Source organism: Triturus cristatus, chromosome 12, assembly GCF_964204655.1.
Source record: "Triturus cristatus chromosome 12, aTriCri1.1, whole genome shotgun sequence".
Lineage (NCBI taxonomy): Eukaryota > Metazoa > Chordata > Amphibia > Caudata > Salamandridae > Triturus > Triturus cristatus.
The window spans coordinates 401,883,378-401,898,351 of NC_140595.1; the positions used below are offsets into that span (position 1 = coordinate 401,883,378).

A 14,974-nucleotide genomic window follows, 5' to 3' on the forward strand; every position below is an offset into this window, starting at 1 on the left:
CTGTGGAGACTGTATTATTGTGAAAATCAACAGCTCATTAGAAAATAAAATCTCAATTTGTGTTTTTAACCTCCTATACTTCTCTGCACCCATGTCTCATTTGCTAACAGTCTCTAAACAACTGTAGCACGTACATTAGGACGTAGGTAAATAGATCTGTTTGCCATCCAAGTGGCAGCGTACCCTTCTCACTTCATTTGGTTTAGGATATGTTATGCCAGTAGCAAGTAAGCCAGCTGATAAGTTGAGAGGGGGGGGTTTGCTACACTTAATGGGAATAATAAAAACTATGAATAGCATAATTACCATCTTCATTTTAGCCAATTGCTACCAGTTCAGCAATAGTGAAGGTCAGACTCCTGTGCTCAAACTTGCGTTTATACACATTTAGAAGTCTCAATAAATGCCATACTTTCTTACATCTTACCATTCTTAGTTTTCAGTTGGGCATCCTGTCTATCCTGCTACTCATTTCATTACCAAGAAAAATGTATCCTACTGCTTGCTAGGTAACCGAGTGGCCTTCATGTCAGACAACATCTTGCTTTTGCTTTATGATGTAAGCTTGCTAGGCAACAAAGTGTCCCTCATGTCAGACAACATCTTGCTTTAGCTTTATGATGTCAGAGCGGCACTGGACCAATTGTCCTTGTGGAAGCTGACCACACAGGAGGATGAGAGATCAGACATCTGTATTCATGACTACAAGCCAAATAGGACGGGGAATGGTAAAAGACTATGAACCACTCAATGCACTGGAGCCTTTTTGAAAGTGGGATGGAGATGGATACAAAAAAGGAGATTATCATTAACAACAATCCATCTTGAGTATCAGAGTCCAACACACAGAGTGCAGGGGAAGAGGCTACATAAGCTTCCTTCCTTCAGAACGTAGCACTATCGTTCTAAAGTGAGATAGTGCATTTCAGCCTCAAAGGCAGCAATTTCCTCAAATGGAACATTGCTAGCACCAGAATATAAAAGCAGGCTTTAGTAGCGTTGGAGGCAGTCAGTCTTTTATTAACTATCATGACCAACACAACGTGATTCATATTACTTCCATCTTGACAAATTGTATTCAGGCACAGACTCCGACTATAAGGTAGTGAGGACATTCTGATGCTGTGAACGTCTTTTTAAAGCTTAAAGGAATGATTGTGAGTTTTGCTTACCATATAAATTGGTAAAATGATGCCGTTTGCCGGAAGACTTCTTGTTTTTTTTTTTTCTTCAGTCTCGGCAATGCAGAGAAACTCGGTTGGCAAACACTGCCACTGGTGGTCATACAGTATAATCTGCAGATGGAAAAGTCCACTGTTAGCACATTTACATTAAGCAATAGAAAAAAAATCTTGATTTTTATAAAGGGTAAACAGATCAATACTGTGGAGACTGTATTATTGTGAAAATCAACAGCTCATTAGAAAATAAAATCTCAATTTGTGTTTTTAACCTCCTATACTTCTCTGCACCCATGTCTCATTTGCTAACAGTCTCTAAACAACTGTAGCACGTACATTAGGACGTAGGTAAATAGATCTGTTTGCCATCCAAGTGGCAGCGTACCCTTCTCACTTCATTTGGTTTAGGATATGTTATGCCAGTAGCAAGTAAGCCAGCTGATAAGTTGAGAGGGGGGGTTTGCTACACTTAATGGGAATAATAAAAACTATGAATAGCATAATTACCATCTTCATTTTAGCCAATTGCTACCAGTTCAGCAATAGTGAAGGTCAGACTCCTGTGCTCAAACTTGCGTTTATACACATTTAGAAGTCTCAATAAATGCCATACTTTCTTACATCTTACCATTCTTAGTTTTCAGTTGGGCATCCTGTCTATCCTGCTACTCATTTCATTACCAAGAAAAATGTATCCTACTGCTTGCTAGGTAACCGAGTGGCCTTCATGTCAGACAACATCTTGCTTTCGCTTTATGATGTAAGCTTGCTAGGCAACAAAGTGTCCCTCATGTCAGACAACATCTTGCTTTAGCTTTATGATGTCAGAGCGGCACTGGACCAATTGTCCTTGTGGAAGCTGACCACACAGGAGGATGAGAGATCAGACATCTGTATTCACGACTACAAGCCAAATAGGACGGGGAATGGTAAAAGACTATGAACCACTCAATGCACTGGAGCCTTTTTGAAAGTGGGATGGAGATGGATACAAAAAAGGAGATCATCTTTAACAACAATCCATCTTGAGTATCCGAGTCCAACACACAGAGTGCAGGGGAAGAGGCTACATAAGCTTCCTTTCTTCAGAACGTAGCACTATCGTTCTAAAGTGAGATAGTGCATTTCAGCCTCAAAGGCAGCAATTTCCTCAAATGGAACATTGCTAGCACCAGAATATAAAAGCAGGCTTTAGTAGCGTTGGAGGCAGTCAGTCTTTTATTAACTATCATGACCAACACAACGTGATTCATATTACTTCCATCTTGACAAATTGTATTCAGGCACAGACTCCGACTATAAGGTAGTGAGGACATTCTGATGCTGTGAACGTCTTTTTAAAGCTTAAAGGAATGATTGTGAGTTTTGCTTACCATATAAATTGGTAAAATGATGCCGTTTGCCGGAAGACTTCTTTTTTTTTTTTTCTTCAGTCTCGGCAATGCAGAGAAACTCGGTTGGCAAACACTGCCACTGGTGGTCATTCAGTATAATCTGCAGATGGAAAAGTCCACTGTTAGCACATTTACATTAAGCAATAGAAAAAAAATCTTGATTTTTATAAAGGGTAAACAGATCAATACTGTGGAGACTGTATTATTGTGAAAATCAACAGCTCATTAGAAAATAAAATCTCAATTTGTGTTTTTAACCTCCTATACTTCTCTGCACCCATGTCTCATTTGCTAACAGTCTCTAAACAACTGTAGCACGTACATTAGGACGTAGGTAAATAGATCTGTTTGCCATCCAAGTGGCAGCGTACCCTTCTCACTTCATTTGGTTTAGGATATGTTATGCCAGTAGCAAGTAAGCCAGCTGATAAGTTGAGAGGGGGGGGTTTGCTACACTTAATGGGAATAATAAAAACTATGAATAGCATAATTACCATCTTCATTTTAGCCAATTGCTACCAGTTCAGCAATAGTGAAGGTCAGACTCCTGTGCTCAAACTTGCGTTTATACACATTTAGAAGTCTCAATAAATGCCATACTTTCTTACATCTTACCATTCTTAGTTTTCAGTTGGGCATCCTGTCTATCCTGCTACTCATTTCATTACCAAGAAAAATGTATCCTACTGCTTGCTAGGTAACCGAGTGGCCTTCATGTCAGACAACATCTTGCTTTTGCTTTATGATGTAAGCTTGCTAGGCAACAAAGTGTCCCTAATGTCAGACAACATCTTGCTTTAGCTTTATGATGTCAGAGCGGCACTGGACCAATTGTCCTTGTGGAAGCTGACCACACAGGAGGATGAGAGATCAGACATCTGTATTCATGACTACAAGCCAAATAGGACGGGGAATGGTAAAAGACTATGAACCACTCAATGCACTGGAGCCTTTTTGAAAGTGGGATGGAGATGGATACAAAAAAGGAGATTATCATTAACAACAATCCATCTTGAGTATCAGAGTCCAACACACAGAGTGCAGGGGAAGAGGCTACATAAGCTTCCTTCCTTCAGAACGTAGCACTATCGTTCTAAAGTGAGATAGTGCATTTCAGCCTCAAAGGCAGCAATTTCCTCAAATGGAACATTGCTAGCACCAGAATATAAAAGCAGGCTTTAGTAGCGTTGGAGGCAGTCAGTCTTTTATTAACTATCATGACCAACACAACGTGATTCATATTACTTCCATCTTGACAAATTGTATTCAGGCACAGACTCCGACTATAAGGTAGTGAGGACCTTCTGATGCTGTGAACGTCTTTTTAAAGCTTAAAGGAATGATTGTGAGTTTTGCTTACCATATAAATTGGTAAAATGATGCCGTTTGCCGGAAGACTTCTTGTTTTTTTTTTTTCTTCAGTCTCGGCAATGCAGAGAAACTCGGTTGGCAAACACTGCCACTGGTGGTCATACAGTATAATCTGCAGATGGAAAAGTCCACTGTTAGCACATTTACATTAAGCAATAGAAAAAAAATCTTGATTTTTATAAAGGGTAAACAGATCAATACTGTGGAGACTGTATTATTGTGAAAATCAACAGCTCATTAGAAAATAAAATCTCAATTTGTGTTTTTAACCTCCTATACTTCTCTGCACCCATGTCTCATTTGCTAACAGTCTCTAAACAACTGTAGCACGTACATTAGGACGTAGGTAAATAGATCTGTTTGCCATCCAAGTGGCAGCGTACCCTTCTCACTTCATTTGGTTTAGGATATGTTATGCCAGTAGCAAGTAAGCCAGCTGATAAGTTGAGAGGGGGGGTTTGCTACACTTAATGGGAATAATAAAAACTATGAATAGCATAATTACCATCTTCATTTTAGCCAATTGCTACCAGTTCAGCAATAGTGAAGGTCAGACTCCTGTGCTCAAACTTGCGTTTATACACATTTAGAAGTCTCAATAAATGCCATACTTTCTTACATCTTACCATTCTTAGTTTTCAGTTGGGCATCCTGTCTATCCTGCTACTCATTTCATTACCAAGAAAAATGTATCCTACTGCTTGCTAGGTAACCGAGTGGCCTTCATGTCAGACAACATCTTGCTTTCGCTTTATGATGTAAGCTTGCTAGGCAACAAAGTGTCCCTCATGTCAGACAACATCTTGCTTTAGCTTTATGATGTCAGAGCGGCACTGGACCAATTGTCCTTGTGGAAGCTGACCACACAGGAGGATGAGAGATCAGACATCTGTATTCACGACTACAAGCCAAATAGGACGGGGAATGGTAAAAGACTATGAACCACTCAATGCACTGGAGCCTTTTTGAAAGTGGGATGGAGATGGATACAAAAAAGGAGATCATCTTTAACAACAATCCATCTTGAGTATCCGAGTCCAACACACAGAGTGCAGGGGAAGAGGCTACATAAGCTTCCTTTCTTCAGAACGTAGCACTATCGTTCTAAAGTGAGATAGTGCATTTCAGCCTCAAAGGCAGCAATTTCCTCAAATGGAACATTGCTAGCACCAGAATATAAAAGCAGGCTTTAGTAGCGTTGGAGGCAGTCAGTCTTTTATTAACTATCATGACCAACACAACGTGATTCATATTACTTCCATCTTGACAAATTGTATTCAGGCACAGACTCCGACTATAAGGTAGTGAGGACATTCTGATGCTGTGAACGTCTTTTTAAAGCTTAAAGGAATGATTGTGAGTTTTGCTTACCATATAAATTGGTAAAATGATGCCGTTTGCCGGAAGACTTCTTTTTTTTCTTCAGTCTCGGCAATGCAGAGAAACTCGGTTGGCAAACACTGCCACTGGTGGTCATTCAGTATAATCTGCAGATGGAAAAGTCCACTGTTAGCACATTTACATTAGGCAATAGAAAAAAAATCTTTATTTTTATAAAGGGTAAACAGATCAATACTGTGGAGACTGTATTATTGTGAAAATCAACAGCTCATTAGAAAATAAAATCTCAATTTGTGTTTTTAACCTCCTATACTTCTCTGCACCCATGTCTCATTTGCTAACAGTCTCTAAACAACTGTAGCACGTACATTAGGACGTAGGTAAATAGATCTGTTTGCCATCCAAGTGGCAGCGTACCCTTCTCACTTCATTTGGTTTAGGATATGTTATGCCAGTAGCAAGTAAGACAGCTGATAAGTTGAGAGGGGGGGGGTTTGCTACACTTAATGGGAATAATAAAAACTATGAATAGCATAATTACCATCTTCATTTTAGCCAATTGCTACCAGTTCAGCAATAGTGAAGGTCAGACTCCTGTGCTCAAACTTGCGTTTATACACATTTAGAAGTCTCAATAAATGCCATACTTTCTTACATCTTACCATTCTTAGTTTTCAGTTGGGCATCCTGTCTATCCTGCTACTCATTTCATTACCAAGAAAATGTATCCTACTGCTTGCTAGGTAACCGAGTGGCCTTCATGTCAGACAACATCTTGCTTTCGCTTTATGATGTAAGCTTGCTAGGCAACAAAGTGTCCCTAATGTCAGACAACATCTTGCTTTAGCTTTATGATGTCAGAGCGGCACTGGACCAATTGTCCTTGTGGAAGCTGACCACACAGGAGGATGAGAGATCAGACATCTGTATTCATGACTACAAGCCAAATAGGACGGGGAATGGTAAAAGACTATGAACCACTCAATGCACTGGAGCCTTTTTGAAAGTGGGATGGAGATGGATACAAAAAAGGAGATTATCATTAACAACAATCCATCTTGAGTATCAGAGTCCAACACACAGAGTGCAGGGGAAGAGGCTACATAAGCTTCCTTCCTTCAGAACGTAGCACTATCGTTCTAAAGTGAGATAGTGCATTTCAGCCTCAAAGGCAGCAATTTCCTCAAATGGAACATTGCTAGCACCAGAATATAAAAGCAGGCTTTAGTAGCGTTGGAGGCAGTCAGTCTTTTATTAACTATCATGACCAACACAACGTGATTCATATTACTTCCATCTTGACAAATTGTATTCAGGCACAGACTCCGACTATAAGGTAGTGAGGACATTCTGATGCTGTGAACGTCTTTTTAAAGCTTAAAGGAATGATTGTGAGTTTTGCTTACCATATAAATTGGTAAAATGATGCCGTTTGCCGGAAGACTTCTTTTTTTTTTTTTTCTTCAGTCTCGGCAATGCAGAGAAACTCGGTTGGCAAACACTGCCACTGGTGGTCATTCAGTATAATCTGCAGATGGAAAAGTCCACTGTTAGCACATTTACATTAAGCAATAGAAAAAAAATCTTGATTTTTATAAAGGGTAAACAGATCAATACTGTGGAGACTGTATTATTGTGAAAATCAACAGCTCATTAGAAAATAAAATCTCAATTTGTGTTTTTAACCTCCTATACTTCTCTGCACCCATGTCTCATTTGCTAACAGTCTCTAAACAACTGTAGCACGTACATTAGGACGTAGGTAAATAGATCTGTTTGCCATCCAAGTGGCAGCGTACCCTTCTCACTTCATTTGGTTTAGGATATGTTATGCCAGTAGCAAGTAAGCCAGCTGATAAGTTGAGAGGGGGGGTTTGCTACACTTAATGGGAATAATAAAAACTATGAATAGCATAATTACCATCTTCATTTTAGCCAATTGCTACCAGTTCAGCAATAGTGAAGGTCAGACTCCTGTGCTCAAACTTGCGTTTATACACATTTAGAAGTCTCAATAAATGCCATACTTTCTTACATCTTACCATTCTTAGTTTTCAGTTGGGCATCCTGTCTATCCTGCTACTCATTTCATTACCAAGAAAAATGTATCCTACTGCTTGCTAGGTAACCGAGTGGCCTTCATGTCAGACAACATCTTGCTTTCGCTTTATGATGTAAGCTTGCTAGGCAACAAAGTGTCCCTCATGTCAGACAACATCTTGCTTTAGCTTTATGATGTCAGAGCGGCACTGGACCAATTGTCCTTGTGGAAGATGACCACACAGGAGGATGAGAGATCAGACATCTGTATTCATGACTACAAGCCAAATAGGACGGGGAATGGTAAAAGACTATGAACCACTCAATGCACTGGAGCCTTTTTGAAAGTGGGATGGAGATGGATACAAAAAAGGAGATTATCATTAACAACAATCCATCTTGAGTATCAGAGTCCAACACACAGAGTGCAGGGGAAGAGGCTACATAAGCTTCCTTCCTTCAGAACGTAGCACTATCGTTCTAAAGTGAGATAGTGCATTTCAGCCTCAAAGGCAGCAATTTCATCAAATGGAACATTGCTAGCACCAGAATATAAAAGCAGGCTTTAGTAGCGTTGGAGGCAGTCAGTCTTTTATTAACTATCATGACCAACACAACGTGATTCATATTACTTCCATCTTGACAAATTGTATTCAGGCACAGACTCCGACTATAAGGTAGTGAGGACATTCTGATGCTGTGAACGTCTTTTTAAAGCTTAAAGGAATGATTGTGAGTTTTGCTTACCATATAAATTGGTAAAATGATGCCGTTTGCCGGAAGACTTCTTTTTTTCTTCAGTCTCGGCAATGCAGAGAAACTCGGTTGGCAAACACTGCCACTGGTGGTCATTCAGTATAATCTGCAGATGGAAAAGTCCACTGTTAGCACATTTACATTAGGCAATAGAAAAAAAATCTTGATTTTTATAAAGGGTAAACAGATCAATACTGTGGAGACTGTATTATTGTGAAAATCAACAGCTCATTAGAAAATAAAATCTCAATTTGTGTTTTTAACCTCCTATACTTCTCTGCACCCATGTCTCATTTGCTAACAGTCTCTAAACAACTGTAGCACGTACATTAGGACGTAGGTAAATAGATCTGTTTGCCATCCAAGTGGCAGCGTACCCTTCTCACTTCATTTGGTTTAGGATATGTTATGCCAGTAGCAAGTAAGACAGCTGATAAGTTGAGAGGGGGGGGGTTTGCTACACTTAATGGGAATAATAAAAACTATGAATAGCATAATTACCATCTTCATTTTAGCCAATTGCTACCAGTTCAGCAATAGTGAAGGTCAGACTCCTGTGCTCAAACTTGCGTTTATACACATTTAGAAGTCTCAATAAATGCCATACTTTCTTACATCTTACCATTCTTAGTTTTCAGTTGGGCATCCTGTCTATCCTGCTACTCATTTCATTACCAAGAAAAATGTATCCTACTGCTTGCTAGGTAACCGAGTGGCCTTCATGTCAGACAACATCTTGCTTTCGCTTTATGATGTAAGCTTGCTAGGCAACAAAGTGTCCCTCATGTCAGACAACATCTTGCTTTAGCTTTATGATGTCAGAGCGGCACTGGACCAATTGTCCTTGTGGAAGCTGACCACACAGGAGGATGAGAGATCAGACATCTGTATTCATGACTACAAGCCAAATAGGACGGGGAATGGTAAAAGACTATGAACCACTCAATGCACTGGAGCCTTTTTGAAAGTGGGATGGAGATGGATACAAAAAAGGAGATTATCATTAACAACAATCCATCTTGAGTATCAGAGTCCAACACACAGAGTGCAGGGGAAGAGGCTACATAAGCTTCCTTCCTTCAGAACGTAGCACTATCGTTCTAAAGTGAGATAGTGCATTTCAGCCTCAAAGGCAGCAATTTCCTCAAATGGAACATTGCTAGCACCAGAATATAAAAGCAGGCTTTAGTAGCGTTGGAGGCAGTCAGTCTTTTATTAACTATCATGACCAACACAACGTGATTCATATTACTTCCATCTTGACAAATTGTATTCAGGCACAGACTCCGACTATAAGGTAGTGAGGACATTCTGATGCTGTGAACGTCTTTTTAAAGCTTAAAGGAATGATTGTGAGTTTTGCTTACCATATAAATTGGTAAAATGATGCCGTTTGCCGGAAGACTTCTTGTTTTTTTTTTTTCTTCAGTCTCGGCAATGCAGAGAAACTCGGTTGGCAAACACTGCCACTGGTGGTCATACAGTATAATCTGCAGATGGAAAAGTCCACTGTTAGCACATTTACATTAAGCAATAGAAAAAAAATCTTGATTTTTATAAAGGGTAAACAGATCAATACTGTGGAGACTGTATTATTGTGAAAATCAACAGCTCATTAGAAAATAAAATCTCAATTTGTGTTTTTAACCTCCTATACTTCTCTGCACCCATGTCTCATTTGCTAACAGTCTCTAAACAACTGTAGCACGTACATTAGGACGTAGGTAAATAGATCTGTTTGCCATCCAAGTGGCAGCGTATCCTTCTCACTTCATTTGGTTTAGGATATGTTATGCCAGTAGCAAGTAAGCCAGCTGATAAGTTGAGAGGGGGGGTTTGCTACACTTAATGGGAATAATAAAAACTATGAATAGCATAATTACCATCTTCATTTTAGCCAATTGCTACCAGTTCAGCAATAGTGAAGGTCAGACTCCTGTGCTCAAACTTGCGTTTATACACATTTAGAAGTCTCAATAAATGCCATACTTTCTTTCATCTTAGTTTTCAGTTGGGCATCCTGTCTATCCTGCTACTCATTTCATTACCAAGAAAATGTATCCTACTGCTTGCTAGGTAACCGAGTGGCCTTCATGTCAGACAACATCTTGCTTTAGCTTTATGATGTCAGAGCGGCACTGGACCTATTGTCCTTGTGGAAGCTGACCACACAGGAGGATGAGAGATCAGACATCTGTATTCATGACTACAAGGCAAATAGGAGGGGGAATGGTAAAAGACTATGAACCACTCAATGCACTGGAGCCTTTTTGAAAGTGGGATGGAGATGGACACAAAAAAGGAGATTATCATTAACAACAATCCATCTTGAGTATCAGAGTCCAACACACAGAGTGCAGGGGAAGAGGCTACATAAGCTTCCTTTCTTCAGAACGTAGCACTATCGTTCTAAAGTGAGATAGTGCATTTCAGCCTCAAAGGCAGCAATTTCCTCAAATGGAACATTGCTAGCACCAGAATATAAAAGCAGGCTTTAGTAGCGTTGGAGGCAGTCAGTCTTTTATTAACTATCATGACCAACACAACGTGATTCATATTACTTCCATCTTGACAAATTGTATTCAGGCACAGACTCCGACTATAAGGTAGTGAGGACATTCTGATGCTGTGAACGTCTTTTTAAAGCTTAAAGGAATGATTGTGAGATTTGCTTACCATATAAATTGGTAAAATGATGCCGTTTGCCGGAAGACTTCTTTTTTTTTTTTTTCTTCAGTCTCGGCAATGCAGAGAAACTCGGTTGGCAAACACTGCCACTGGTGGTCATTCAGTATAATCTGCAGATGGAAAAGTCCACTGTTAGCACATTTACATTAAGCAATAGAAAAAAAATCTTGATTTTTATAAAGGGTAAACAGATCAATACTGTGGAGACTGTATTATTGTGAAAATCAACAGCTCATTAGAAAATAAAATCTCAATTTGTGTTTTTAACCTCCTATACTTCTCTGCACCCATGTCTCATTTGCTAACAGTCTCTAAACAACTGTAGCACGTACATTAGGACGTAGGTAAATAGATCTGTTTGCCATCCAAGTGGCAGCGTACCCTTCTCACTTCATTTGGTTTAGGATATGTTATGCCAGTAGCAAGTAAGCCAGCTGATAAGTTGAGAGGGGGGGTTTGCTACACTTAATGGGAATAATAAAAACTATGAATAGCATAATTACCATCTTCATTTTAGCCAATTGCTACCAGTTCAGCAATAGTGAAGGTCAGACTCCTGTGCTCAAACTTGCGTTTATACACATTTAGAAGTCTCAATAAATGCCATACTTTCTTTCATCTTAGTTTTCAGTTGGGCATCCTGTCTATCCTGCTACTCATTTCATTACCAAGAAAATGTATCCTACTGCTTGCTAGGTAACCGAGTGGCCTTCATGTCAGACAACATCTTGCTTTAGCTTTATGATGTCAGAGCGGCACTGGACCTATTGTCCTTGTGGAAGCTGACCACACAGGAGGATGAGAGATCAGACATCTGTATTCATGACTACAAGGCAAATAGGAGGGGGAATGGTAAAAGACTATGAACCACTCAATGCACTGGAGCCTTTTTGAAAGTGGGATGGAGATGGATACAAAAAAGGAGATTATCATTAACAACAATCCATCTTGAGTATCAGAGTCCAACACACAGAGTGCAGGGGAAGAGGCTACATAAGCTTCCTTCCTTCAGAACGTAGCACTATCGTTCTAAAGTGAGATAGTGCATTTCAGCCTCAAAGGCAGCAATTTCCTCAAATGGAACATTGCTAGCACCAGAATATAAAAGCAGGCTTTAGTAGCGTTGGAGGCAGTCAGTCTTTTATTAACTATCATGACCAACACAACGTGATTCATATTACTTCCATCTTGACAAATTGTATTCAGGCACAGACTCCGACTATAAGGTAGTGAGGACATTCTGATGCTGTGAACGTCTTTTTAAAGCTTAAAGGAATGATTGTGAGTTTTGCTTACCATATAAAATGGTAAAATGATGCCGTTTGCCGGAAGACTTCTTTTTTTTTTTTTTCTTCAGTCTCGGCAATGCAGAGAAACTCGGGTGGCAAACACTGCCACTGGTGGTCATTCAGTATAATCTGCAGATGGAAAAGTCCACTGTTAGCACATTTACATTAAGCAATAGAAAAAAAATCTTGATTTTTATAAAGGGTAAACAGATCAATACTGTGGAGACTGTATTATTGTGAAAATCAACAGCTCATTAGAAAATAAAATCTCAATTTGTGTTTTTAACCTCCTATACTTCTCTGCACCCATGTCTCATTTGCTAACAGTCTCTAAACAACTGTAGCACGTACATTAGGACGTAGGTAAATAGATCTGTTTGCCATCCAAGTGGCAGCGTACCCTTCTCACTTCATTTGGTTTAGGATATGTTATGCCAGTAGCAAGTAAGCCAGCTGATAAGTTGAGAGGGGGGGTTTGCTACACTTAATGGGAATAATAAAAACTATGAATAGCATAATTACCATCTTCATTTTAGCCAATTGCTACCAGTTCAGCAATAGTGAAGGTCAGACTCCTGTGCTCAAACTTGCGTTTATACACATTTAGAAGTCTCAATAAATGCCATACTTTCTTACATCTTACCATTCTTAGTTTTCAGTTGGGCATCCTGTCTAGCCTGCTACTCATTTCATTACCAAGAAAAATGTATCCTACTGCTTGCTAGGTAACCGAGTGGCCTTCATGTCAGACAACATCTTGCTTTCGCTTTATGATGTAAGCTTGCTAGGCAACAGAGTGTCCCTCATGTCAGACAACATCTTGCTTTAGCTTTATGATGTCAGAGCGGCACTGGACCAATTGTCCTTGTGGAAGCTGACCACACAGGAGGATGAGAGATCAGACATCTGTATTCATGACTACAAGGCAAATAGGAGGGGGAATGGTAAAAGACTATGAACCACTCAATGCACTGGAGCCTTTTTGAAAGTGGGATGGAGATGGACACAAAAAAGGAGATTATCATTAACAACAATCCATCTTGAGTATCAGAGTCCAACACACCGAGTGCAGGGGAAGAGGCTACATAAGCTTCCTTTCTTCAGAACGTAGCACTATCGTTCTAAAGTGAGATAGTGCATTTCAGCCTCAAAGGCAGCAATTTCCTCAAATGGAACATTGCTAGCACCAGAATATAAAAGCAGGCTTTAGTAGCGTTGGAGGCAGTCAGTCTTTTATTAACTATCATGACCAACACAACGTGATTCATATTACTTCCATCTTGACAAATTGTATTCAGGCACAGACTCCGACTATAAGGTAGTGAGGACATTCTGATGCTGTGAACGTCTTTTTAAAGCTTAAAGGAATGATTGTGAGATTTGCTTACCATATAAATTGGTAAAATGATGCCGTTTGCCGGAAGACTTCTTTTTTTTTTTTTTCTTCAGTCTCGGCAATGCAGAGAAACTCGGTTGGCAAACACTGCCACTGGTGGTCATTCAGTATAATCTGCAGATGGAAAAGTCCACTGTTAGCACATTTACATTAAGCAATAGAAAAAAAATCTTGATTTTTATAAAGGGTAAACAGATCAATACTGTGGAGACTGTATTATTGTGAAAATCAACAGCTCATTAGAAAATAAAATCTCAATTTGTGTTTTTAACCTCCTATACTTCTCTGCACCCATGTCTCATTTGCTAACAGTCTCTAAACAACTGTAGCACGTACATTAGGACGTAGGTAAATAGATCTGTTTGCCATCCAAGTGGCAGCGTACCCTTCTCACTTCATTTGGTTTAGGATATGTTATGCCAGTAGCAAGTAAGCCAGCTGATAAGTTGAGAGGGGGGTTTGCTACACTTAATGGGAATAATAAAAACTATGAATAGCATAATTACCATCTTCATTTTAGCCAATTGCTACCAGTTCAGCAATAGTGAAGGTCAGACTCCTGTGCTCAAACTTGCGTTTATACACATTTAGAAGTCTCAATAAATGCCATACTTTCTTACATCTTACCATTCTTAGTTTTCAGTTGGGCATCCTGTCTATCCTGCTACTCATTTCATTACCAAGAAAAATGTATCCTACTGCTTGCTAGGTAACCGAGTGGCCTTCATGTCAGACAACATCTTGCTTTCGCTTTATGATGTAAGCTTGCTAGGCAACAAAGTGTCCCTCATGTCAGACAACATCTTGCTTTAGCTTTATGATGTCAGAGCGGCACTGGACCAATTGTCCTTGTGGAAGCTGACCACACAGGAGGATGAGAGATCAGACATCTGTATTCATGACTACAAGCCAAATAGGACGGGGAATGGTAAAAGACTATGAACCACTCAATGCACTGGAGCCTTTTTGAAAGTGGGATGGAGATGGATACAAAAAAGGAGATTATCATTAACAACAATCCATCTTGAGTATCAGAGTCCAACACACAGAGTGCAGGGGAAGAGGCTACATAAGCTTCCTTCCTTCAGAACGTAGCACTATCGTTCTAAAGTGAGATAGTGCATTTCAGCCTCAAAGGCAGCAATTTCCTCAAATGGAACATTGCTAGCACCAGAATATAAAAGCAGGCTTTAGTAGCGTTGGAGGCAGTCAGTCTTTTATTAACTATCATGACCAACACAACGTGATTCATATTACTTCCATCTTGACAAATTGTATTCAGGCACAGACTCCGACTATAAGGTAGTGAGGACATTCTGATGCTGTGAACGTCTTTTTAAAGCTTAAAGGAATGATTGTGAGTTTTGCTTACCATATAAATTGGTAAAATGATGCCGTTTGCCGGAAGACTTCTTTTTTTTTTTTTTCTTCAGTCTCGGCAATGCAGAGAAACTCGGTTGGCAAACACTGCCACTGGTGGTCATTCAGTATAATCTGCAGATGGAAAAGTCCACTGTT

General features: G+C 39.7%; 1 protein-coding gene across 1 annotated transcript in view; it reads right to left on the reverse strand.

Moving 5' to 3' along the window:
• The window catches only part of LOC146776022 (uncharacterized), a 195,581-nt gene that overhangs the window by 83,710 nt on the left and 96,897 nt on the right, over positions 1-14,974 (reverse strand). Inside the window, exons 72-82 of the mRNA XM_085638333.1 lie at positions 14,829-14,950; positions 13,449-13,570; positions 12,068-12,189; positions 10,760-10,881; positions 9,451-9,573; positions 8,075-8,189; positions 6,694-6,815; positions 5,318-5,433; positions 3,936-4,058; positions 2,555-2,675; positions 1,173-1,295 (exon numbers count right to left, since the gene is read on the reverse strand). Coding sequence (XP_085494459.1) covers positions 1,173-1,295; positions 2,555-2,665 — 234 coding nt within the window. The 5' untranslated portion in view covers positions 2,666-2,675; positions 3,936-4,058; positions 5,318-5,433; ... (5 more) ...; positions 13,449-13,570; positions 14,829-14,950. The remainder of the gene's footprint in view (positions 1-1,172; positions 1,296-2,554; positions 2,676-3,935; positions 4,059-5,317; positions 5,434-6,693; positions 6,816-8,074; positions 8,190-9,450; positions 9,574-10,759; positions 10,882-12,067; positions 12,190-13,448; positions 13,571-14,828; positions 14,951-14,974) is intronic.